At 56.2% G+C, this 24,823-nt stretch overlaps 6 protein-coding genes and 1 non-coding gene across 7 annotated transcripts; 3 read left to right on the top strand and 4 right to left on the bottom strand.

Annotated features, from left to right (window-relative positions):
• Positions 1 to 551: 551 nt before the first annotated feature.
• SLS55_006200 (uncharacterized protein) lies at positions 552 to 4,783 on the top strand (the record flags this gene model as incomplete). Its single annotated transcript, XM_066777632.1, has 3 exons — positions 552 to 717; positions 770 to 1,788; positions 1,871 to 4,783. 3 exons carry the CDS (start codon positions 552 to 554, stop codon positions 4,781 to 4,783), a joined length of 4,098 nt encoding a protein of 1,365 aa, XP_066631727.1.
• Positions 4,784 to 6,569: 1,786 nt separating this feature from the next.
• SLS55_006199 lies at positions 6,570 to 6,642 on the bottom strand. Its single transcript has one exon. It is a non-coding gene; the product is annotated as a tRNA-Lys (tRNA).
• A 2,944-nt stretch (positions 6,643 to 9,586) lies between these two features.
• Positions 9,587 to 11,121, bottom strand: FAH12 (Oleate hydroxylase fah12; the record flags this gene model as incomplete). Its single annotated transcript, XM_066777631.1, has 2 exons — positions 9,587 to 10,047; positions 10,104 to 11,121. The coding sequence occupies 2 exons, from the start codon at positions 11,119 to 11,121 to the stop codon at positions 9,587 to 9,589; spliced, it is 1,479 nt and encodes a 492-aa protein (XP_066631726.1).
• Positions 11,122 to 14,983: 3,862 nt separating this feature from the next.
• Positions 14,984 to 15,745, bottom strand: SLS55_006197 (uncharacterized protein; the record flags this gene model as incomplete). The annotated part of the gene is made up of 1 exon (XM_066777630.1): positions 14,984 to 15,745. The coding sequence occupies one exon, from the start codon at positions 15,743 to 15,745 to the stop codon at positions 14,984 to 14,986; it is 762 nt and encodes a 253-aa protein (XP_066631725.1).
• Positions 15,746 to 16,323: 578 nt separating this feature from the next.
• SLS55_006196 (uncharacterized protein) lies at positions 16,324 to 18,341 on the top strand (the record flags this gene model as incomplete). Its single annotated transcript, XM_066777629.1, has 2 exons — positions 16,324 to 16,356; positions 16,413 to 18,341. The coding sequence occupies 2 exons, from the start codon at positions 16,324 to 16,326 to the stop codon at positions 18,339 to 18,341; spliced, it is 1,962 nt and encodes a 653-aa protein (XP_066631724.1).
• A 571-nt stretch (positions 18,342 to 18,912) lies between these two features.
• Positions 18,913 to 19,748, top strand: SLS55_006195 (uncharacterized protein; the record flags this gene model as incomplete). The annotated part of the gene is made up of 2 exons (XM_066777628.1): positions 18,913 to 19,480; positions 19,573 to 19,748. The coding sequence occupies 2 exons, from the start codon at positions 18,913 to 18,915 to the stop codon at positions 19,746 to 19,748; spliced, it is 744 nt and encodes a 247-aa protein (XP_066631723.1).
• Positions 19,749 to 23,186: 3,438 nt separating this feature from the next.
• Positions 23,187 to 24,152, bottom strand: SLS55_006194 (uncharacterized protein; the record flags this gene model as incomplete). The annotated part of the gene is made up of 2 exons (XM_066777627.1): positions 23,187 to 24,109; positions 24,149 to 24,152. The coding sequence occupies 2 exons, from the start codon at positions 24,150 to 24,152 to the stop codon at positions 23,187 to 23,189; spliced, it is 927 nt and encodes a 308-aa protein (XP_066631722.1).
• Positions 24,153 to 24,823: the final 671 nt, after the last annotated feature.

The following is a 24,823-nucleotide window of genomic DNA, read 5'->3' as shown; positions in this document are numbered from 1 at the left end:
TCAAGGCAGAAGGGAAAACAATAGAAGGACCACGAGGGAACTGGCGGCTGCACTGCGCCACCGAGCGTCGGAGGCGTGACGGCGCTGCGACGGGCACGGTCTGACAAAGCACAGGGGGCGCGGAGGTCTGAGGCTGAGAGGTAGAGGTGCGGGTAGCAGCACGCGAGTCAGGTAGGGCTGCCCCTCCGCCGCCAAGCCAAGCAGCGCCTTCCATCCTGCCTCCGCCCGCCGAAAAGAAAGCCCGCCCCGCCGCCGCGGCGTGACTGATCGCCGGCCGGGGGCCCGCCCACGCCGCTCCTTTCGGCCATGCAGCGCTCCTGATGCTGCGCAGCCTCAAGCTTCACCAAGCTCGCCGCCCAGCCCGCCAGATTTCGCTCGCCCTTCGCTGGTCCCAGGTCGGCCCAGCAGGACCAGGACTGCCGTCGCCGCCCAAGGCCCGTCCTCGCCCACCCGCCCGCTTCTGGCCACGTGACGCCATTGCGGCCCTGACCGCCAGCTCGCTGCTCTAGATATCCACGGCGGGGCGGCCCTTCGTCACACCAGATGTCACCATGGCCGTTGATCCCTTCTCGCCCATTGCGCCTGCGCGCATTCGGGTGCTCCTGGTCCCCGCGGGGAAGATCAAGCGCTCGCGCTTCATGACCTGCGTCGAGCGCCTGCAGCCCGAGTCCGCCGTCCGCCTGGGCGATGTGACCCCAGACCCGCGCCCGGATCGATGTACGCTGCCCTCATCACGGCCGTTTCAAGTGCATGCTAATGTGTGCCCAAGCCATGTTCTCTCCCTTGCGCAACCCGGAAGGCACCGTGCTGTACTATTTCACAACATCAATGCCCCCGGCTTCCTACATCTCCCTTTCTCCTTTCGAGCTGTGCCGGGAACCGCTCATGGTCCTCGGTGTCGCCGATGGAGAAGAGTATCAGGAGGCTCTGGACAGCGAGGGTGCCAATGCTGCTGCAGACAAGACTAACACCGCTCTCAAACGAGAGGAACTGAATGAAGTTGTTGATGTCATGCGCGAGGAATACCCTCGAGCTGTGGTGCACAAGCTTCTGCTTTTTGACTGCGGCCTTCCGTCTCTACCGCCTTGGCTGCCCGAGGAAACCATACTTGTGCCGCCCCAGTCGGAATCCACCAGTACCACCATGAAGACCGTAATGTGCGACCTCTCGTCGTTGCTCCTGGCAGAGATGACAGGACTCTCCAAGTCGTTGCAAGCACTACCGGAAATCAGCATTGCTTCCGGGCCCTCCTCCCCTGTCCCTCCCAAGTCGCCTTTCTCCCTCGTCCGCCAAAGTTCTTTCGGCTTCGGAGCGGCAGAAAACTCCGTTTCGCGCGCTTCATCTCCCGCCCAGCCTGTTCAGATTCAACAGCTGCAGAAGCAGGAAGCAACTGGGAGACGAGGCTCCCTTGGTTTGCGCCTGAGTCCCCCGGCCGAGAACCTCCGCGCCATTACCCCACCAGAGCTCTCGCCAGCTGATGATCGATCTGGCGAGACGACTCCGACTGATTCGATGCCTGCACGTCCCCGTGCTCTCCAGCGCTTCTCGATCCAGGGCTTCGGGTCTGGCAGTATGGAGGAAAAGGCAAGGCTCAGCAATGCTTGTCGGCACGATCTAGTAGATGCACAAGTTTGCTTGATGGCTGGCTTTGTTGCTGAAGGCCTGAAGAAGGCCCATGAAACTTATCTCAAAGCCGAGAATGTTAGCGAACACTTGGTTATGGGAAAGGCTCTGGAGCAGATGCTGATCTGCGCTCTGATCCTTGTTGGCCATGAACAGGAGTTCGAAGTAAGCCGCACGCCAACATTCATATCCCCCGTAAATTGTTAACGTCATGCAGATACCCACGACTTGTACTCCCAGCACAAAGGGGATGCCGGTGTCCGGCACTCTTGCAAATATCATTGAATACACCCCGGAAATCATTTCTCGAGTAATGAGCTTTTACAGGCTTTCCTTCAAGAGCGATTCCGGCCATCTGCTCACCTTGGTTGACGCCGAGAACAAGATCCGAATGTCGAATCTCCTCACAGCGATAGAACGCTTGGGCAAAAACTTCACTCCAAAGGAGTTCTTGGCGAAGGTCGAAAGCCAATCCGAAAACAGCTCACCTCCTGTGAAAGGAAGTTCAAGCAGAATCGTCTACATTTCAAACATACTTTCGGACGCCATCGATTCCGTGTCCTCCTCGGCAACCATCACCGACACAGAGCGGGCAACAGTATATGCGGAAGCGGCGGGGTGCTTAGCCAAACTAGGTCTTTCGAGGAAAAGGGCGTTTGTCGTCACACTCCTGATGGATATTCTAGTCCCAGCACTACTTCAAGCACGGAAACTAGGAGCTGCTGAAATGGGAATCCATCCTGCAGCAGGGATGCTTGCGGGCGGCCTTGTCCAACCCACCGACAGAAAGTACGGCGAAACGGTCTTCATCTTCTTAGAGCAGTTCGTACGCGAGTACGGTGTTCCTGCCAGAAGTCGACTTGAGCCGAAGGTGGACGGCGTTTCAGAAACCCTGCGAGCTTACGGAAGTATCGTGCTGAAGGCGGAGGTTCTCCGACGGTGTATCAATGTCTGTGAGGCCATGGCAGACCTTCAAGGGGTATTGGACTTTTCCTCTTCATTCCTCAGCATCATTGCCCCACAGGAACCCCTGGAAGAGACAGACCCCGGCTTCAGATGTCTCATGCCCAGAGAAGATCAACATCGGCTGGTACAAAACATACATCGTTCTTTGGAAGCTGCGAAGGCGGTTGGCATGGAGCAAACAGAAGCACTCTTCTGGTACGATCATCTTGTACACAGCGTCAAGTATGATTCAGAGCGCGCAGGACGTGATCTGACTCTCCGCAAGAACACAAATGACGACCCGCTGCAAAGGACCAGTGCCAGGTTCGAGCACCAAGCTTTCGGAGACAGAAACAAAGGTTCGGCCGTGGTGCCACTCGTGGCAGGCGAGCCCAGTGAATTCATCGTAACACTGCGCAATCCCTTCGCCTTTTCTCTTGACATTGAGTCCATCAAGCTGGTGTCTACGAAAGGTGTCGAGATTGCCTGTCCTCCCAATCTGACATACCAAATCCCGCCTTGCGCGGTGCAGCCATTGCGCGTCCCGGTTGTCGCCACCGTACCGGATGTGCATGATCTAGTCAAGCTGCGCGTCAAGGTGCGCCAATGTCGCGAAAGGGATTTCGATGTCTCCATCAGCCGAACAACAATCCAAGAGGTGGAGAAGATGAAGGAGGTGGGCCACAGTGTTGCGAAGTCCAAGAAAACCAAAGAGGGTTCCAGGCCTGGCACGGCTACGACCATCAGGCCTGTTTCGCGAGGACAGCCTGTTCTACCGTCAGTCACAGTGGTGCCGCAGCAGCCAAGCCTTGCTATCAGAACGAACCTGATACAGGACACCATCTCCCTTTTGGAGGGAGAGACCAAGACTTTCAAAGCCACCGTCAGTCACGACGAGAAGGACAAACCCATCAAGGCCAAGATTCTGCACATGCTCGGACGCAACAATACCGTGGACGTACTAAGGGTTTCCCGTAGAAGCAGCAACCTCCCATCGCAGATATACGAGCTCGGCCAAGACATTGGCCGCGCTGAGTGGAAGTCCAGAGACTTCAAGCCTTCGTCGCAACTCGACTCGCACAAGACCATAACCTTCACCGTCGACGTGTTTGGCGTCCGCGGCCTCAACAAGGGCATCGTTGGCGTCGAGTACGCTGCAGCAGACAAGCCACCGGAGCTCGGAGACTACTTGGTGACGAGCAGAGTCTCTCAGGAGATAGCAGTCACTGTCCAGCCGTCCATAACCGCCTCACACTTCTCCGTGCTGCCCGGGCGTGAGGCGAGTGAGCACATTGCGGCCAAGTTTCCGCAAGTCGACCTGAACGAGCATTTCGTGCTGATCTTCGACTTCCTCAACGTCTCGGACCGCGAGCTCGGTGTGGAAGCCTGGTACGATGAGGCCGCCGTCGTTCCTACCTCTCCAACCAGGCAATTGCCACCATCATCCGCCGCGGACCACCCTCTTACCAGCCGCTCCGACTACCTCAAGCCGGGCCAAGCCAGTAGCATGGCGGTGCTGGTGCCCAAGATTCACCTGCCCTACTCCAACGACGCCATTCCCGCGGCACAGGACCGCCAGTTCGTGCTGACGGACACTCAGCCGCTGTCGCGCGAGGACCGAATGTGCTTCTGGTACCGCCAAAAACTGCTGCAGAGCCTACGCTGCCGCTGGCGCGACCGATCCGGCGCGCGCCAAGGCATCGTCAACTGCGCCGCGCTGCGCCTCACATCCGAGACGGTCGGCTACATCATGTCCATCCTCTCCATCAGCATGTCACTGCCGCCCGAGCTCCGCGTCCCCGACACCACCAACATGGACCACCCGTCGTCGTCGTCATCGTCGCACTTCCCCCGGCCCCTCTACACCCTCCGCCGCGGCGACACGGCAAAGGTCACGGCCACGCTCGTCAACACGTCGCCGGACACGGCGCACTCGTTCACCGTCGCGCCCGTCGTCCGCGTCCGCGGCGGCTCGCCCCTGCTCGACCCGGACGACAGCGTGCGCTCGCGCATCGCGCAGCAACTGCTCGGCTGGGCGCGCCGCGTGCGCCTCGAGCCCCGCGCCGAGACGAGGCTGGAGAGCGAGCTCGTCTGCCCGTTCGGCGTGGGCGGCTGGACCGGGTTCGTCGTCGAGTTGGGCTTGGAGGTGGCAGAGGGCCCGTTTCCGCCGAGTGGCCATGTCGGGAGCTTGTGTTGGGTGCAGGTCGTTGTGTGATGGGATGGGATGGGATTGGATCTTCTTTTCTGTTGCGGGTGGGTGTGGGTGTCTGGTTGGCGGCGGTAGAAGCAGAAGGATGACGAAGTATCGGGCTACTGATAGCTAGTTGAATTATAGAATCCCGGGGGAGAGGGGGTTTAGATGTTGTCGCGTTAGTAAACATTTCATGCCGAGCTTTGTTCTGATCTGTACGCACCATGTATGCCAATAGAAGTTAGCTGCCACGCATCAACTGTACTCGTCTTTCAACTTGAAATTACAATAAATTTACTTTTTGCTAATGGCTCACTCCTCGCACGAATGGTGAAAGCGCCCTGTTTTTTCTGTATCTTTGACTCCTGGTGGATGAAAATTCATCCAATGCATGCATGTCTCCTCAGTCGGCGGGCAGTCGAAGGAAGGATCTGGATGTTGATACGTCTTAAACCCACGCATATACGCGCCCAGGCATAAGGTTTCACGCTCTACATAACTTGTACGATTAGAACGTCACGGTGGATCGTGCCGGCCAAGGGGATAATGTTGGTACACTTCGTCCTTCTGCATTGTGCCATCGCCTCCCATGTTCGGGAGAAGTCTCTTTCAAGCGGCTGTAATTTGTGTCAGCGACCGACTCCGTCACCTCCATAAATTCCTTCGGCACGATAGGGGGGTTCAGCTACACCTTTATCAAGTCACTGTATTCTGTGCCTCGACAAGCAGGATCACAGCCGGTGACAAGAGAAATTGGTCCTTTGAGATCACCGAGGACCATACTCAATTCTTACGTAGGTATGCAAGGCAGATGTGGGCCGACCAATTTCTTTTGCCACCTGGGATAACGATTCCGACCGAGACTTCTATGAAGTGCGGTTGACGCTTCATACTGACCATCACGGCGGGTGACAAAAGAAATTGCACCCCCGCATCTCCCTTCCAAAGATATATATATGCAGTTGAATACAAGATCCGGATGCAAGTGTGCGCATTTAAAACTAACATTTACGTCCAGACCTTGTATTCAGCTACCCATCCCATGTCGAATTTTTCTGCGAGGCAGATGGCGAAGGTGCAACTTCTTTTGTCACCCACTGTGCCATCGCATCCCGAGTCTTGAACACCACTCAACTCTACTGCTGTAAGTCACTTTCGAGATCTTTGGTCTCAATAATGTACACAGTGGTTTCATCCAGGGTCGTTATCAAGCCTGCTGCTACGAGATGAAGGTGCTGGGACAACCTGGAGAAGTGTTTGGGCGGTGGCGGAAGTCGTGGCCGTACCAACCTCTTACGCCACGACACTTCAAACTCAAACAACCGTAGATACCGTAAATCATTGGCAGGTATTGCGAGACCAATGATCCCAAGCTCACGGTCAAGTTTGAGAGCTTTATATAATGCCGTTGTTGTGGATATGTGAAGTGCAGCTTGCCGCAAGGAGGTCTGGTCTGGCCGTATCAGAGATGATGTGGCCGCAACGTCCCACGAACAACAGATGTAGCTCAAGAGCTTCTGCAGCACGCATTTGCAGAGAACCTGGAGTCTCCGACGCAAAAAGCTTTCTATGGTTCAGAGAAGAAGCACTTCATGGCGAACTGCCCGTCTCATCACCCATATGGTCTGAAGTGGTCCCCAGCTGTCAGAGCCACGGAGCGGCCCGTGGAACAGGCTCCAGCGATGTCCCCGGCCACATCGACCACGGGGGGGCGCGCCCGGACCACCACGCCACCAAAAAATTCTCTTCTCAGCCCTCCGCAGCCACCACCCCTACACTTCACCCCCAAAACAAAAAGACGTGGGAATTGAGCCCAACGCGGGGATCGAACCCGCAGCCTTGAGATTAAGAGTCTCACGCTCTACCGATTGAGCTAGCCGGGCGGCTGGTGCAAGGTGGGGAGCCATCTTGCCGGTTGTTGATGGAAGGGGACTCACTGAGGTGTATTATGTGCTACAACGCTTTGCGCAGCGCGCTACACGTATACACAGCATGCGTACGCTGCTCGCAGTGATCTGACTGATTCGTATCGTTGTTGCTTGAGATTTCGGGGTGGTATGCTCGATCTCGTATTTCGCTTTGGGCTGAGCCAGACCGGACTTTGGACTGGAAAACGTGGGTTGCTTCCGAAGACGATAGTGGGAATGCTCTGCTCTCTGAACCAAAAGCCAGGTATCATGACGCGCGTTGGTTCCTGGCCGTGGCTCGAGAGTGCAGTATTCCTCCTTTCGACTCTGGGGTGGAGAAACGATGACGCGGAGACAGATCCGCACGTATCGCCGAGGCCCCATCGCCGGATAGAAGCCGATTCATGGTTGTTCGTCTGCTTAGACACTGGGCTGAGATGATACTTACTGACCGCTTCGTCACCACGATGGCCAGATATTGAATGGATGGCGATCCTGGTCAATCCTGCGTCCCGTTCTTGTCCGAACATTCGATCAGACGACGACGTACATACATTAGCGTATGCTACTTCCAAGATTCGGGGCTTCACATGTTGGCCCGGAGAAAAGGGGACTTGTTGAGTGCAGAGTGCCTCGGTGTCTTGGCGGACGGCACAGAGGGTGAGCAGCTCGTGCCGACAGGAGCAACGCAGCCTGCCGCCTGCGGAACTCCACAATAATGTAGTTGGATGGGAGGGACTTCGATCTGCAAGTAACCGACCCGTGTGGGAGACGGTGGGGTGGTATATCGCAAGACGGAGAAAGCCAGGTGGACGCACGATCCCCACTTTCAAGAAGCCACCTTGTCAACCATTCCAGCAGCTGGCAGATCCACACTGAAAGCGCAAGCGCCAATTGCACGACAGCCTGCCTCCATTATTGGTCGTGAAACAACCTGTCCACTAGTTATGGATTGCACAGCAGGCGCGGTGATCAACCAGTTGAGGGAGGAGATTGCTCCTGCCGCTGGTGACGCAATTCCGATTAGCTTTGTGTTGAGATGCGCAGTCATTGGTATCACAAAAATAGCTCAAGATATGAACAGGTCGTACTCTGCGGGATCGCCTGTCCCACCATGGGCTGCGACACATGCAAAAGCATCTATCCGTTCGCCCCCAGCATCTGCACGAAGCGTCTATGCATTATGCATTAGTAAATCAGGTTGCATGCCTCTAGAGTATTATTGGGGTAGCTCGAGTGTTGGGCACAATAAACCTTTGGATTTTCTGACTTAGCTATGAGTTTGTGGTGGCCGACATGCTTGAATTAAAAGTTACGGCGCACGTCACTGACGAAAGAAATTGCCTACCCGCATCTGCCTTTTACAAAATCTCTCACCGGATGGGTAGTTGAATACAAGGTCCGGACGTATATATATGCATTTAAAACGTATATTTACGTCCGGATCTTGTATTCAACTGCCTATACCAACTTGATAATGCAGTGTCTATCTGCACTATCGATGGACACGACGGTCTGTCTGCCGGTCAGCCCCTGTGCTCCGCAGCTGTTTGTGTAGGGTAAACGCGGGGGTCCAATTTCTTTTGTCACCCACCGGACGACCACCTTTGCAAGATTGTTCGCTTCCGCCTCATGCACGCCTCATACTTCCACTTGCCACTGTTCTCGAAAGCACAGCAGGTTACGAAACAGTTGACTACGAATGAGCTACATACTGTCCGGTACGCCCGTAAGTCGAATTCAGGGTTATATAAAATAACGATAGAGACTTTGAAGAACCCTTAAAGGGTATGAGTTTATATTTACGAATGCAGTTACCTTCTTAACAGCTTTTGCTTAATGTAATCTTTAGTGACCTTTTCTTTCAATTAGCCTCCAGTGCTCAAGCCATGTACAGAATTTTACTTAGGACACTTCCGAGGTTGCTAACGAAAGTGGTGTGAATAAAACCACTGCAACAAGATAAGTTTTTCGCAACCCAGATTATGCCATAGACCTCTCAGTGGCATGAAATATACTCTCGGCCAAGAGAGCCGCTCTTGGTGAAACTTCCTCTGCGGAATCACGCCCGTTGTCATGTATCGAACCATGGCCAGAAACCCTGCTTTTCCCCACCTTGCCTCGCCCAAAAACATGGTTTACTCAACTCTCTTGACTTTTCTCAAACAGCATTCTCCCAGAATTCCATTAATGATTCATGAATGTCGGTTCATCGGTCCATGGCTGGATACCCCGCCTTTTGCCGCATCCATCCGGCATCCGGGGAAACCGACGTCAAAACCTCGCTGTCTCAATGACACACCCCAACACATGCACTTATCGTGGAAGCTGTTTGCTTGTTTGAACGACTCGAGTGTCGATGAATCTTGCTTTGTCTCGTAAATTCCTCTAATGGCTTCCTTTAAACAATGGGAAAAAAGAACCCCTCAGCTCTAACTCTTTTACCACAACCGCCACCCCGTCCAGTAACTTTTTTGCCTTCTCCCATTAGGAGCACTGCACCAATCATCTCTAGGTGGTCTAATGTGGGTAACCCTGCTCTGGCAATCTCCCTGCTGCTACTGTCCAACCGCCTTCCCGAATCATCGCGCAGTATGCTCCAACTCCTATATGTCCAGCAACAAAGCAACACGAAAAGAGTCGATGAAAGAATGGAGACAGCATGAGGGCAAGGGAGAGGATGTTCTCAGCGTGCATTGGTTGCGACGGCGTCGGCAGTGCGAGAGCTGACGAGGGCGGAGGCGGGGTTGAGGTGTATGTGCGCTGGCGGCCTTAAGAGATACCCCTCATCGACCGACAACTCCTGTTTTTCATACCAGACGCCCTGTAAACGACCCTCCCCGAGCGAACGAACCCGAGGATAAAGAGAATTTTCTTGAAAAACTAGCCGCATGACGGCTCACTCTCATCTACTCGTCATTCATGCGTCATTGTCGCTCTCGTTGCCAACGATCATGCCATCCTGCTTCGCGCCAGGCGCAGGAATGGCGACCGGAGGGACACCGAGACCGTTCCTGTTGCGGAAGAAGAGAACACCCTTGCCCTCACCCTGAGCCTCGGCGCTGGGCTCGACCCACTGGCACCAGCGGGCGCTGCTCCACATGGCCTTCAGGAAACCAACGGGACCACCCTTGACGTCGGCGCGGTAGTGCTTGCCCATGACAGGCTTGATGGCCTCGCTGGCCTCGTCGGCGTTGTAGAAGGGGATGGTGGACACGTAGTGGTGGAGGACGTGGGTCTCGATGATGCCGTGCAGGATGTGGCGGCCGATGAAACCGAACTCGCGGTCAATGGTGGCGGCGGCACCACGGGTGAAGGTCCAGGTGGCGGCGTCGTAGTGGGGAAGCGAAGGGTCGGTGTGCTGGAGGTAGGTGATGGCAACTGCAGGTTTCGTCAGCTTATCATTGTCAGGTCATCAATAGGGCACGTCGACTTACCCAGCCAGTGGTTGACCCAGAGGTACGGAAGGCCGTACCAGACAAAGAGGTTGGAGAAACCGAACTTGGAACCGAGCTGGTACAGAACGAAGCCGGTGATTGCGAGACCGAGGTCGCTCAGAAGGATGAGCTTCTCGTCCTTCTTCTCGTACAGAGGGCTGCTGGGCATGAAGTGGTTGACACCACCGAACCAGCCGTTCTTCTTGCCGACGCCCTTGCCCTCCTTTTGCTTCTCGTGCTGGTTGTGGCCGGTGACGTTGATGGAAAGGTACAGCAACCAACCGGCAAGCTGCTGGCCGATCATGTGAGTGGCAGTGGCGATCGGAGTCTCCTCCGTCAGCTCGTGGAGCTCGTGGACGAACTTTCCAATGCGAGTAGCGTACTCCTCACGCGTCTTGGGGACGAAGACCATGTCCCTGGTGAGGTGACCGGTGGCCTTGTGATGCTTGCCGTGGGAGATCTTCCAGGAGAAGTACGGGACGAGCAGAGCGGAGTGGCAGATCCAGCCGACGGTGTCGTTCAGCGTCTTGGAGGGCGAGAAGGCCTGGTGACCACATTCGTGGGCCAGAACCCAGATACCAGTGCCAAAGAGACCCTGGACCACGGTGTACAGCGCCCAGAGGACGGTACGGACCGGCGTCGAGGGAATGTACTCCGGAGTGACGTAGTTGTAGAAGACGTAGAAGACAGAGGCAAGGACGGCGAGATCCCGAGCAACGTAGCTCAGCGAGCGGATGGCGGAGCGCTCAAAGCAGTGCTTGGGGATGGCATCATAGATCTGCTTGATGGTGTAGTCGGGGATCTCGAATTCATTGCCGTAGGTGTCGATGAGCTTGCCGCGGGCGTTCTTGACCTCGGGCTCAACGGAGCCCATCGACGACAGCGAAGTCGACGAGGGCGACTGGGCGGGCGAGTCGTTGGGAGAGACTGCAACGGAGGGAGCGGACGAGGAAACAGTCGAAGTCGAGGTGATATTCCTCCTCAGAACAGGGTTCTGGGGCGTGGCGGTGGTGGCCATGATGGGCGATTGCAACGAATGGGAAGGAGAAACACGGGAAGATTGATTGCAAGAAAAAAGTGAGGTGGGCAAGGCTGAAGGAAGAGAGAGGGACTCGCGGCCGGTGGAGCGGAAGCTCTAGGTTTGTTGGGCTTTGGCGAGCGGAGCGTTGGGACTGAGAGAGGGCCCGCAACTTCAGGCAGGAGCTCCAAGCACTTGGGAATTGGAGAAAGGCAGGAGTGCGTGGGAGCAGGAGGGCAGGGAGGCAATGGCTTAAGAAGAAGAGCTTCTTGGGCGAAATCGCTAGACACCGCTGGCTGGCCCTAACAGCTGGTAGCCGAGGCGCGGCGCGTGTTCGAGATTTCAGGGGTCCAGTTTTCAAGATGGCACATCTGTTTCCGTTGCCAGAGTCTCGGGCATTCTCGCCGCCAACCACCCCAGCCTGGAGCCAGGCCTTGGCCTCTCAGGCGCGCAGCAGCCCGCCGCCAGCGCCCGCCCACGCCAACCAGTCCGAGCCCACGCCGCTGAGCTCAGCCCGCCAGGAGCTCACACCGTCGACGGCTCTGCCCGCACGAAAACGCACCTCTGCGCCGCCGCTGCTGCTCGGCGATCCCGCTGCGCCAGCCCGCTCCACATCCACAGACAAGCTGAATTGCGCACGCTGCGAGTGGCTGGAGCTGACCGCCAAAGCGCAGCCGTGGGGAAGGCTATGCCATGCCGTCGCACATGTGTATGCTGCCGGTCAGCCCCCAGGCTCAGGGTCCGCGCCGAGCACATGTGAAAGCGCTGCCACCGCTAGCCGCAGCAAATGGCAGGCCAGGGCGGGGCACGATGATGTCTGCGTGTTGAGCAGGGCGACAGATGGGCTCCCGCCCAATGGCTCTGCCCTGGTGCCACAGTGCCGTCCCGTCGTCGCGCAGTCGGAGCCGCGATGAGGATGCCCTGCTTTCGGGTCCGAGCTAGCTTATCGTGGCCACTGCGCGCCCTCGCTTCTGCAGGGCCTGCAGGGGGGCGCCCACGATCGTCGCTGCCCTCAGGTACTTTGTTGGGCGCCCGGGGAACTGCCTCAACAATTCACGCTTCACATCAGAGTCTCCTTACCTTCACACCATTGCGCTCTCAATGGCTAAATGCGAGTCAGTGCGCGCCAATCCGCCCTGCCGTGCTGACGCCACTGCGCTGCTGCGAGACGTCGCCCTCGCGCCCACGGGGAAACGATGTGCGATAGATGCGCGCAATCTTATCTCATCCATCTCCGCCCAGACACCGCCCGTCCAGAGCACGCACATCGCCTTCTCGATGCAACTCTTTTTGACTAACATTTTTAGCGGCCTGCCGGCCATGTGGGTGCAAGGATCCTCGCCCCCCGCCGCCGGACCGATGTCCTGGCGGGCGAGTGGCGGCGCGAATCCCATCGCGTTTTTTCCAGCTTTTTTTCCCATCGATTCACCGGCCGGCTTTAAGCCGTGCCAGCTGGCCGAAGATGCCGTGCAAAAGTCGCGCCGCTGGCACCGACGCTCGGGCCGGGTGAAGGAGGGAGTGAGGAGGAAGGGAGGGGCACCGAAAAGCGCTGGCATCGTGAACTGGCCACCACGCCCACCGTGGCCACCGCACAGAACCCACACGCCACGCCACACAGCGTAGGGCTTATCGCTCTGCCGTTGAGCCGCCTCCGACTGTGGATCCCCTCTCTCCCTCCCCGAAATGCTGGGGTGCTTGGCCTCTGCCTGCCGCGCTTTCTCCGCAATCGGATGTATGACCAAGCTGCCAGCAATTCACTGCCGTGGCACCTTTCACGCTACGTGTCGACCCATTGGTATGCAAACGGAATTGCCTTATCGATCGCGGGCTGCGTCACCCGTGGGAACGGGCTCACATGCAATTCTGGAGAGGGGGAAGTCCTGCACCCGTGAGGCGAAGAATTGTGGGGTTCATCAATCCGCAGCGAGCTCGTCCAGTCCCGCAGTCAGAGCTCGATGGCCGAGGTTTCTTCGACCTCGCCGGACCCTGAACAAGCTGTCGAGCAGCAGATCTGTCTGATGTGCATTCTGTTTCCAGATCTGAGGATTGGCATCGCTGAGCTTACCCCTGAATCCGCGCTAACTCCGAGTCGTCGAACTCCATTTTCGAGCTTGTGTCTGCTGCTTGGACATCATCATGGAGACTTTAGAGTGGTGATCTCATAGGATCCGTTTTGGTGAGGACTAGTCATATTCGGGAACGAGTGGCACAGGCAATGCTTGCGCCATATGAGGGGTTGAAGCAGATTCTGGTATGTATGCCTGTCGTGCATCGATATCGCAGCCGATGGCCCTGTTCATCATTGCTGTAGAGCCATCCGCAAAACGGCCATCAAGATAAGCTTTCCCTGGTTCATTGGGCGGGCAGAATGTTCCCCCTCCCGGTCAGGGGTCCCTAAAAATGACATGGTTCACCTGGCTTTCCTGTCCTTCTAGGCCCCAAGAACAGAATCCATTGCCACCTCTGAGCCGTGGTATACCAAGTTTTTTGTCCTGACTTCCAGACGATGTCGGTGATCCAAATTCTTTCTCGAATGCGAGAGCTATCACATGTTCACTCCGCCTCGGCAATTTCATTGGCATACTGTTATTTCTCAACAAGCACCATTCTTTCTGTCTTCCTTCAGGGGGACAAGGAAATGTTGGTTGAGCATACGTCTATGTACAAACAACACATCAGTCGCATTGTTGAGGAACATGTGAAAGTCCATGGCACCGCTCCCGGTAAGGCAGAAGAGGCAAATGACGGGGGCGGAATGTGGCGATTGCGTATCGCAAGTGCGTGAACTAAGCCAGTTCCTTACAGTTTCTTACTTTCTAGGGAAGGTCTGATGTAAGCTTATTCCTTTCCGGAACTAAGCAATCACTTCGATATTTACAGCCCCCTCTCGCAGCCGATGGCTAGCGCGAAGAATAAGAATAGCATAACATGGCGTAACTATGCCTTAGCTCGTTCTTAGAGGAAAAAAAAAAAAACAATACGTAGGTAGTTGAAGCTATCGTCCAGACGAGAATGTCGAATTAAAAATGTTACATATACGTCCGGACGATAGCTTTAACTACCCATGACATTAGCAAAAAAATAGATCCCCGCTAGCCATCCGCTGCGCGAAGGAGCTGTAAACTTGGAAGTACTCTAAGCCCCCAATCGACATTCTCCATTCCATCCACATGCAGTCCGCCACCTGGTTGGTGTCCGGCCCTCGGGTCAGAGAAAACGCACCTTTAACAAATCGACACTCCCCTCGAGGAACATTCGTTCGCAGGGAACGTTCGTCGTGGGTGGCAAAAAGAATGCAAACGGCAGTTGTGAATCAATCCGGTAATTCGACATTGAAAAGTGCTTCGGTGTACTTACTATTACATGGCCTACATTGTCACTGGATATTCACTCATCTACGTGGTAAAAATTGTCGGTAGGTTTCGAACGTCCATTTGCATCACGTAGTGCCTAACTACTGTGATTACGAGAGTTCTTGCGACGGCTCCTTTCGGCCATTTCCCCTGCTTTTTCTTGTGTTTTGGATTAAAGTTCAAATTTTTTTTTTCTTTTTCATTATTTACATGCGTTCATTCATTGACATGACTGCATATGTCCCATCGATATCCTCGTTCCTTCTTTTACCAGAACTCCTGTCAATGGTATCATGCTTTGCTTATCTCCAATGCCCGCTTCTAGATGCAAGAACGCGAACGCCAGATGATGTACCGAGACGCTCAAAGCCCTTCAAAACACCGGAATTAAACGAAAATCCGCTCGAGAAGGTATGCCCACGTTCGAGTAGATGGAGCTCATCGGCCAAAGCGCTGGTCCGGAGCATGCAAAAAATTGCGGGTGAAATCCATCAAGACAACCCCCCTCTTCAGTTCTCGCTCCAGTTCAGGTTGAATCGACCCTCGGCGTTCCTGTACTCGGCCAAGCACTGGATGACCTCATCGGCGGACAGGGCCTCGACCAGGATGCCGGCGCAGGTGGGCGAGACGAAGCCGCTGGAGACGGCGTTGCGGACCCAGCTGATGAGGCCGTCGTAGTAGCCGTCGACATTGAAGACGACGACGCCGCGGTTGTGGATGCCGAGCTGGTTCCACGTCGTGACCTCCATCAGCTCCTCCATGGTGCCGTAGCCGCCGCTCAGGGCGACGAAGCCGCCGCCGGGGCCGCCGGCGATGACCTCCTGCGCCATCATGCTCTTGCGCGTGTGCATGTCCTTGACCACCGTCGTCCGGCCGTACAGCTTCTGGTCGATGACGTTGCGCGGGCCGGGCCCGTTGTGCGAGTCGTCGCCGTTGCCGTCGGCCGCGGCCGACTCCATCGCCTTGTCGTAGTTTTGCTCCAGCTTGACCAGCGCCGACGGGATGATGCCGTGCACGGCGTCCGGCCCCGACAGCGAGACGAGCGTGCGCGCCAGCTCGCCCATCAGGCCGACCGTGCCGCCGCCGTAGACCAGCCGCATGTTGTTGGCGTGCAGGGCGTGCGCCAGGGCGCGCGCCGCCTCGAGGTGCTTCGGCGAGGTGCCGCTGCTGGCGCCGCAGAAGACGCAGATGACGGGGCGGGGGTCGGCGGCCACGCTGCCGTTGAGCTGCGTTCCGGGCACTGGTTGTTCGGGTTGTTCGGCGGCTGACATGGTGGCGGGTGGCGTGTTGGTATAGAGGGTGGAGGAGAGGGTTGTGTGAGTGGCGGGGAGTAAGGTGGCGTTGGTTGGAGAGACTGCAAAACTCCGAGGATTAGGATTGTAGTCTGTGGCACGGAGTTAAGTATTTCACGAGGCTGGAGTAAGAGGGAGTGAGTCACATACGGTGAGTGAGAGAAGGGTAAGATCCGCCGAAGGAGAACTAGATGGAAGCGGCGCAGGGGGCCCAAGGGGGCTGAGCAATTATATAGCTGCAGAGGAGTGGAGGCAACCCATTCGGTCATGGACAAGTCATTTGATGCCACCTCACAGCGTCTTAGCGTGCTGCTGTGCTCTTGTTTTGCGGGAAACATGGGCGATTTGCATCATAGCCGTGGTTGCTGGTGCCTGGCCAATCGGAGGCCCGCCGCGCCGGCACGCCCCCGCGAAGCCTAGACTCGACTCCCTGACCGCCTTCGGCGCCGCATCTACGCGTCGTATCGTGTCGTGTCGACTTCTTCCTCCCCACCCTACAGCGCTTCACTTCCCGTAGGCCCTTGTTACGAAACGAGGCCAGGCCCACTTCGTCCAAGATGCCTGAAGAACAGAGGGAAGAACAGCAGAGCGTACGTTTCCGGTTCCGCCGCGTCGAGGCTGAAAGCTAATCAACATCCACCTTCAGTTTTTCCGCACCGCGGCGCAGGGCATTGGTATCTTTCTGCTCATCCAGTTTGCCAGCAAGCAGTTCTTCGGCAGCGCACAACCGCAGCAACCGACTGCCAATGTTGCCGGCGCCAATGCTCCCGCCGCCAACCTCCCCGTTCCCGACTTCGCCGACAGACCCCCAGGCCTCGCCCCGGACGCCCAGTACAATGCCATTCCGCAGTCCATTGCGCCCATCTGGCCTCCCGGCACCGAGCTCGACCTGAACATCTATGTCTCTCCGTCAATGGTCATGCCGTCGCTGAAGTCGATGCCCGCCGATTCACTTGTCGTGGATGAGAGGCAGTTTGCCTACGGTGACTTCCAGGATAAGCGTGAGATCGACACGACGATCAAGGTGCCGAAGGAGGCCCAGGCTGGCAGCCCTATCTGGGCGCATTTCTTCGTTGCCCAGGCTGGCAAGGAGCTGGATCCCGCCGCTCCGAGCTATGACCCCTCTACGGCCTACCATTTCGCATACCCCTTAACTCAACGTCTGCCGAAAAAGAAGGTCAAGAAGGCGAAGAACCTGCTGGCTGGTGGCGGTGATGATGAAGATACCGAACCGGAGCCGGAGGTTGAGCAGCCTGCCCGCCTCGTGAACTACTACCACCCTAACTTCACCATGTCGTTCATCCCGGACTCCGGCGTGCAGAGGTATCCTCAACTTCACCCGGCGCTACGCAGCTACATTAAGCTCGAGTCCACGGGAGCTAGGGATGCTTCAGGTCAGAACGGGTGGTACTACCCCATTCTGTTCGTGAACACCTTCTGGCAGCTCAGGGACCACATGCTCGAGCTGAACTCTACCACTACTGAGATCCCTCTGCACATTTCTCTCAACCAGCAGAAGAGCTGGATCTACACCATTCTCGCCAGTGTTGACGCCAATGTCAAAGCTAACCAGGCAAACGCAGCTGCCAACCCCGGACAGATGACCGCTGGCGGCTCTGGCGAAGAGTTCGAAGATTTCAAACGTATTTTGATCGATAGCAACGCCTATCTGCTCGCCACTACCGGTGTTGTCACCATTCTTCACATGATCTTTGAGATGCTTGCATTCAAGAACGATGTCTCTCACTGGCGCCAGAAGAAGGACAATGTCGGTACTTCGGTGCGCACGATCTTGGCCAATGTCTTCATGCAGTTGATTATCTTCCTGTATCTGATGGACAACAACGAGAACACGTCGTGGATGATTCTCTTTGGCCAAGGCATGGGCATTCTCATCGAAGCCTGGAAGATCACCAAGACGGTTGACATCAAGGTTGAACCCGCCGCCCCAGGCTCCTTCTTGCCGTACAAGATCGAGTTCAAGGACAAGCACGAGCTGTCTGATAAGGAGAAGGAAACGCAAGAGTACGACCGCATCGCATTCAAGTACCTATACATGGTCGCCGTTCCTCTTCTGCTCGCGTACGCCGGCTACTCTCTGGTCTACGAAACGCACAAGTCGTGGTACAGCTTCGTCATTGCTACCCTCGTCGGCAGCGTTTACGCGTACGGCTTCCTGATGATGGTCCCGTCGCTGTACATCAACTACCGCCTCAAGTCCGTGGCGCACATGCCGCGCAAGGCCATGATGTACAAGTTCCTGAATACCTTCATTGACGACCTGTTCGCCTTTACCATCAAGATGCCTACGCTTCACCGCCTGGCAACCCTCCGTGACGACGTCATTTTCTTCATCTACCTCTACCAGGGCTGGAAGTACAGGGTCGACTACAGCCGTGTTAACGAGTTCGGTCAGGGCGGTGAGGATGAAGACGAGCCGGAGAAGGTTGCTAGCCAGCCGCTAACAAGCCCGCCCGGTGATGACAAGAAGGCCATCGAGGATGTCAAGGAGGTCAAGGCAGAGGCCAAGACGACGGGTGCTGAGAAGGGCGGAAAGGGCAGGAAGAGGAAGTAAAATGTTGAACAAGGTTCGATGGCTGTGAAAGCTCTTGGCCGGCACAGTCAGATCGTTATTCGACGAAAGAAATTCAGGACAAATGGATATATTGTTAATATAATATCACGCGGGAGGAATGTCCTGGCCTTCCGATTGATACGTATGTACATTTATGACTTGAATGAGTGAATAGCGATGTCATTCGACGTCCTGTGATTAAGGAGAGCTTGATTAGTTGGTCTAGCCAAAGAACTTATACTTGAAAGTCCGTTGCGTCTGTTGTATCGACGTTACGAAGTAGTCAAGATGCAGATGGTGCGCGCCACATAATTCACAGCCACTACGGCGCGCCATACGCGCTCTGGCCACATCCACGCACCGCCTTCCACCCAGCTGCTCTCAAGCTCCCACCAACGACCGCTCGCACCCCGCCGAACGACTGCAACCCATTAAATCCTCTTCGCGGCCTCAATCGGGTCACATCACCGGTTCCACAAACCACCAAGAAACCGGAGACCGGAGGTATTCTTCGCGGCCGCAAAACAACACCCAAACCAAACCCAGCAAGCCGAACGAACCCCACGCAACGATGCGCCTCTCAACCACCACGGCCGCCCTCCTGGCCGCCGCCAGCAACGCCGTCCTCGCCGCCAACCTCACCTTCACCGTCCCGCCGCACCCGACGCTCCTGCCCGCGGGCGCCTCCTCGCTACCCGGCTCGACGCACGCGACGCTGCACGCGCGGGGGCCGCCGCACGCCGCGCCGCTGCGCCGCGACGGCACCTTCGTCTTCGTCGACGTCGCGCCGGGCAGCTACCTGCTGAGCGTGCACGGGCGCGACCACGTGTTCGAGAACCTGCGGGTGGACGTCGAGGAGGCGGTGGATTATGATAGCGGCAACGCGAAGAAGACGGAGAAGGTGAGGGCGTGGCAGACGTTTCGCGGCAACGAGTGGGCGAATCGCGGGGAGAAGAGGGGGGAGACGTCGGGGAAGGAGGCGGGGCAGATGATGGCGGAGGTGAGGGTGCTGGGGCGCAAGGAGTACTATCAGGAGAGGTCGGGCTTCAGCCCGTTGTCGTTCTTGAAGAACCCGATGATCTTGATGGGCGTGTTCAGCTTGGCGTTGATCGTGGGCATGCCGTATCTCATGGACAACAGTGAGTTTTTTTTCTTCCCCTCGTCCGCTTTTTCGTCTCCTCGGTGGAGTTTTCCGTTTGGCTTTGCTGACGTTCCGGTGCGTGTGCTACAGTGGATGAGGAGACCAAGGCCGAGTTCGAGGAGATGCAGAAGAACAGCCCGCTCGGGCAGAATCCGGCGACCCAACTGCAGAATTTCGACCTGGCGTCTTTCTTGGCCGGCAAGAAGGACGAGCAGCCGCAGCAGTCGTCACAGAGCGGAGGAAGTGGCTCCAAGAAGCGCGGCTAGACTATTTCTACAGGGCGGGGGATGCTGCGGACTGGTGGGCTTCTACAAGAAAATCATGAGGAACATGCTGGAAGCAATGAAGACTTGATAAGAATTGATGGATAGAAAATGTGCATGGATCATTCATAAGAACGAACACTCTTGGAAGAGCTGAAGGCGGTCAATTTGATGCAGGTAAAGAGTTCGTGTTTATCTGCATGGAAAGTCCAACAACCCACATCTCCGGTCAACTCCTTGGCCACCACTCGCCTCGCACAAATCCCAAGCGCCAGCACGTGCTCGTCCAGAAAAGGCTACAAAGCCTGGTTCCACTGCTGCTCCAAGGGGCCTCTCGGATGCCTCTCCACCACCCCCTCCTTCTTGACCACCTCCAGATCAGGCAGCCAATGCGACTTCGTCTCGATATATTGCTCTGCAAAACACGACGGGGCACGCACATCCCGTCAGCAAAACACCCATATATCTTGATCGCGCCCACTGAAACGAGAAGAAAAGAGACAGCGGAAGAAGGAAAAAGGGAAGAAGGGGGGGAGGGCAAAGAAAAGAAAGAAAGACGCTTCGCTCACCCTTGTTCGGCCTCCACCTCACCGTCGCGTCGTCCAGCGTGCCGCTGAACACGGCCCGGATGTCGTCCAGCAGCGGCGTCGTGATGTACACGGGGCTGCCGCAGTCGCCGCAGAAGTGCCGGAACACGGGCGTGCCCGAGTCGGTGTCGGCGTCGCGGTAGGTTTTGGGCGTGCCGTCCGTGAGGGTGAATTGCTGTTGGGATTGTGTGGTCTGATCAGTAGGGTGTTGCGTTTGAGCATCGGGGAAGACGAAGAAGAAGAAGCTGAGGAATGGTTGGCGTACGTACGTCTTTCGTGAAGATGCTCGTGTTGACCATGTGCGTCCCGGAGGATTTCTTGCAGTTTGTGCAGTGGCAGATGACGCTGTAGATGGGCGAGGCCGAGGCGGGCAGGCTGTAGCGGATCGCCCCGCAGAGGCAGCCGCCGGTTGTGGGTTGGTCGGTCATCGTGGCTTCGTCCTTTGTCTGTTTGGAATTGCGGGAAGGCGACTGTTTGTATGTACCTGCGCTGTAGACCGGTGGTATGAGATGATCTGTGGTGAGAATGACCAATGGGAGTGGGGGTGCGTGATGTCATTCGCGTTGCGGGGCCGGATTTAAGCTGTGCTTCCGCGCGGGCAGATGAGGTTCGGAGAAGAAGAGGGGAGTACATCAGGTAGGTTTATGGGCAAATGAAAGTTCATTACTGAGAAGTACAGCCCCCTCTCGCAGCCGATGGCTAGCGCGAAGAATAGTAGAATATGGCGTAACTAACGCTCGTTCTTAGAGAAAAAAAAAATAATACGTAGGTAGTTAAAGCTATCGTTCGGACGTATATATAAAATTTTTAATTCGAGATTCTCGTCCGGACGATAACTTCAACTACCCATGACATAAGCAAAAAACAGATCCACGCTAGCCACCGGCTGCGCGAAGGAGCTGTACATGGTTCTGCATGCTGTGGGGGATTAATCGCTATAAATAGGTAAATGAGGTGAATCGCGCGACCACTTCCTGGGACGTGGAGTAATTTTGTCAAACCATATTATACACCTCCTTCCCCTGCGACTTCATGGCTCTCTCTGTGCGTTTCTTGATATTCTTCTTTCTTGGTCTTTGTCGCTGCCTTCTTCTTTACCAGGCGAGACCCGATCCTGTACTTCCCCTCTAATCACTAAGGAAAATTTCCTGATCAGAAGAATCGAGCTTTTCAACTACTTCGAGTTGATGCTTGGAAATTATGACGCCCGAAAAGGACTACATACCTGATATTGAAAGCGGCAAACAACACTATGAGATCAGCCGTATTAAGATTGACATCCGAACTTCCGCGTGGTAGGTAAGTTACTATATGTATGGGGTCATCACCTGTCTCGCCTACCCAGCTATTTTCACCCACCGATTGACTGGCAAATTCGAATGCTGTTACCACAGGAGAAGTAGATATGTCCGTCAAATGCCGCCGTGCGGCAGGTGGCGTTGAATTTGCCTAGTAGAGCTGGACCTGCGAAGGATGCTGGTATCTCTTGCTCTGGTAAGATTACCTGGGGCAGCAATACCCTGTCCACTCAATATCAGTTGCAATCGCCGCCATGACCAGACCAGGGGGATAATGATCGCCAAGGAACATCAAGTCATCGGCGGATGGCCATGATGCATAAATTGGCGGATAACAATCAGGGAAAACGGCTCGGTAAAACGCCTGCGGTCTCGGATTTTTCGGGTTCCCATAACGCTGCGCCCAGCCCAAAGCAACGCGGGAATCAAGAAATAGCGGGCCATCTGAGCATGAAGTAGGCTGGGTCCAATTAGGCGGTAGAGTAGGAGCAGCGGCCAAATCGGGCGGTAACGTAGTAATATCAGTCATAGCATCAAATAGAGAAATTGTTGATAAGTGATTGGTGCATTATTAAGCTGTTTTGAGGGTGAAGTTGCTGTGTTATCGGTGGAACTGTCGACTGATAGCACAGTACCCAGAACACTTCAGCTGGCGTTCTGCAACGGTGCAAGACAGGAAAAGGGAGCAGGGAAGTTCCGAAGTTTTGGGAAAGCTTGGATAGCCGTGATCGGCAAAGAAGTTCTCCATATCACGCCAGCCGGAGCGAGGGTTTATAACATCGTGGAGGCCGCCTATTTGCTTCACAATGAGACATCGCAATGACAGCCTCGCCGCCTGACAATTTGTTGTCGCACACGAGTGGCGAAGGGTATGCCTCGGGAGCGCTGAGTATGGCCGACGTCAAGGCAACCAAGGGGACGAGGTTCGTACTACCAGCCCAACCAGAAATAGCACCTGTCAGCCGCAGCACCTATCTTCACAGGTTACCTCAAGTAAGGGAGGTGCCCCTCCGGCAGGGATGAGCTCACAACCTTGTTACCACCGTGACATTCCCAATATCTCGAGCACGCAAAACCCAACTCTGAACAAGATGGAAGAAAACAATAACAGTCGCGTTGGTATCGTAATGCGTTGAGACAGACCTAGCTACGAATGACAGCCGTCCGCCAGTGTTGCTACATACTCGTTTCTGCGTCTCTGTCTTCCACCCGCCAGTGTCAGCAGGCGCAATGTAAAAAGGTGCTGCAACTCATCTATACACGTGCAGTCCAAACGAGGCCCAGCCGAAAGAGGTACGGATCCCGGCATGTTAGCCGCCCACATGATGACGCGTATGAAAACAACGAGAAGCTTGTCCGCCCATCAGAAGAAAGCCATGCTACAGGAATGGAGAGGTAACCGGCACGTGCGAGACATGAAAGAACCAAAAAAGAACGGAAAGGGAAAAGGAAGTTGGAGACAAGAAAGGCTGGCAATTTCATAACATCCAATATAGAAACTCCGCAGACATGTGACATTCCATATACGAAAGACGTCATTTCCAACGGCCACATACTCACGCGTCACTCCCGAATATCAGCCCTGACACCCTTGTCAGGGCACCGGTTGAATAACTCCTGGAAACCAGAACAGTCTGCGGCCCGAGCGCGAACCGCATATCATACTCAACTTCCAGGTTCTCCTCCAGCATTTCCAGCTGGACGAGCCGGTCCTCGCTCTCCGCTTCGTCCTCGCCCACGATAAGCATCACTATGGGGATCGAGAGGGGAGCATGGGACTCTCCGGAATCTGGTTCCGTCCGCTCTTGTAGGTCTGCTGCCGCGATGAAGACTTGAGCGGCGAACCGGAAGGAGGGATCAGAAGGCTGAACATGCTGTAAGCGGTGGGGCCACCACGGACGCGGTTCATGTTTGAACGAGGCCTGGGTGGGCGTGGTTGAGGATTGACGCGGAGGGGGAAGAATGTAGGATGAGCGGTCAGGCAACTGCCGATGCTGCTGTTGATCCTCGAGGCCAATGGGCCGGCTGCGGCCCTCATCATCGTTTTTGCAGACAACGACCATGACGATTGCGGAGGCGTGCTGGAGAAAAGTGCGGTGGGTGGCTGTCATGCCGACGCTGGGCACGTAGGGCACATGGCGCACGTGGGAATGGTGCCGGGACATGGCCCGGCCCAGCGGCTCGAATGGGTCCACGGGGGCATCGGCGTTCTTGCTATACGGCGGGGGTTGAACGGCGCCGCCTTCGTCTCCAGACGAGGGCGTCGGATCCGGCTCCGGCGGCACGACCGGGGTGAACAAGACGAGGTTCCCGGAGCTTGGGAGAGAGCGGATTGCGGGAAGGGTCCGGGCATCACGGCGCAGGAACTTCGGAGGGGTGACCATGCTGCGGCCGCGGGAATCGGCGGTGTGTGAAGTAGAGGTGGAGCTGGAGTCGTGGAGCGAGGTGCGGTTTAACAGGGAACAGATGCCAGTGGTGCCTGGGGTCGCGCTGCGGCGAGCGCGGAACTTGGCCTCACCCATTCCGGCGAATTGCTGATGGTGAGAGGTCGCTGATTGGCGTGTCGAGTTGCGCCCGGCGTGAGCAATATGCGATTGGGAGGCGATGGCACCAAACAGACGACCGACAGGAGACGGACAGGGAACGAACGCAGGCAATAGCAAGAGCAAAAAACCACCCGAACGGAGAAGGGCCGGAGTCGAGCAGTCAGGACATTTATAAGCTGGGGTCGCTCACCGGCGGCGGGGCTTGGGGGGAGTTGCTAGGAGTCTGGAGGCCGCGGCGCACCGTGGTCCAGCTTGGGCCGAGCTGGCGCCTTTAAAGCTGGCATTGCGGATTATCGAATCAACGGAATGGCGGACGGTAGCACGGGGCTACGCGTCGCGCGTAGTACGAGCATGCCATCAACAGCAGACAAAAAGAAGGTTTGGGCGGCGGCCACTGGCGACGGCGGGAGCAGCGTCCAGCGACACTTGGGTGTCTTGCCCCGGCCGCTGGCAGCTGCACCATGCTGCACGGCAGATACGCCGAGGACAGCCGGCGACGGTTACACAGCCCACGGTTGGTTTGGGAATGCAGTGCAGGTCTGGCGGGCCTGACTGCCGCGGGGTCGGAGGCCCCCGGCGATGCGCATTGGCGGACAGGGACGGCGAGCCGTGGGATAAGCTCGAGGGAGTGGAGAGGAGGCAGAAGG

This window comes from Diplodia seriata, assembly GCF_021436955.1.
Source record: "Diplodia seriata strain FDS-637 chromosome Unknown scaffold_6, whole genome shotgun sequence".
Lineage (NCBI taxonomy): Eukaryota > Fungi > Ascomycota > Dothideomycetes > Botryosphaeriales > Botryosphaeriaceae > Diplodia > Diplodia seriata.
This window is presented reverse-complemented; position numbering and strand designations above follow the sequence as displayed.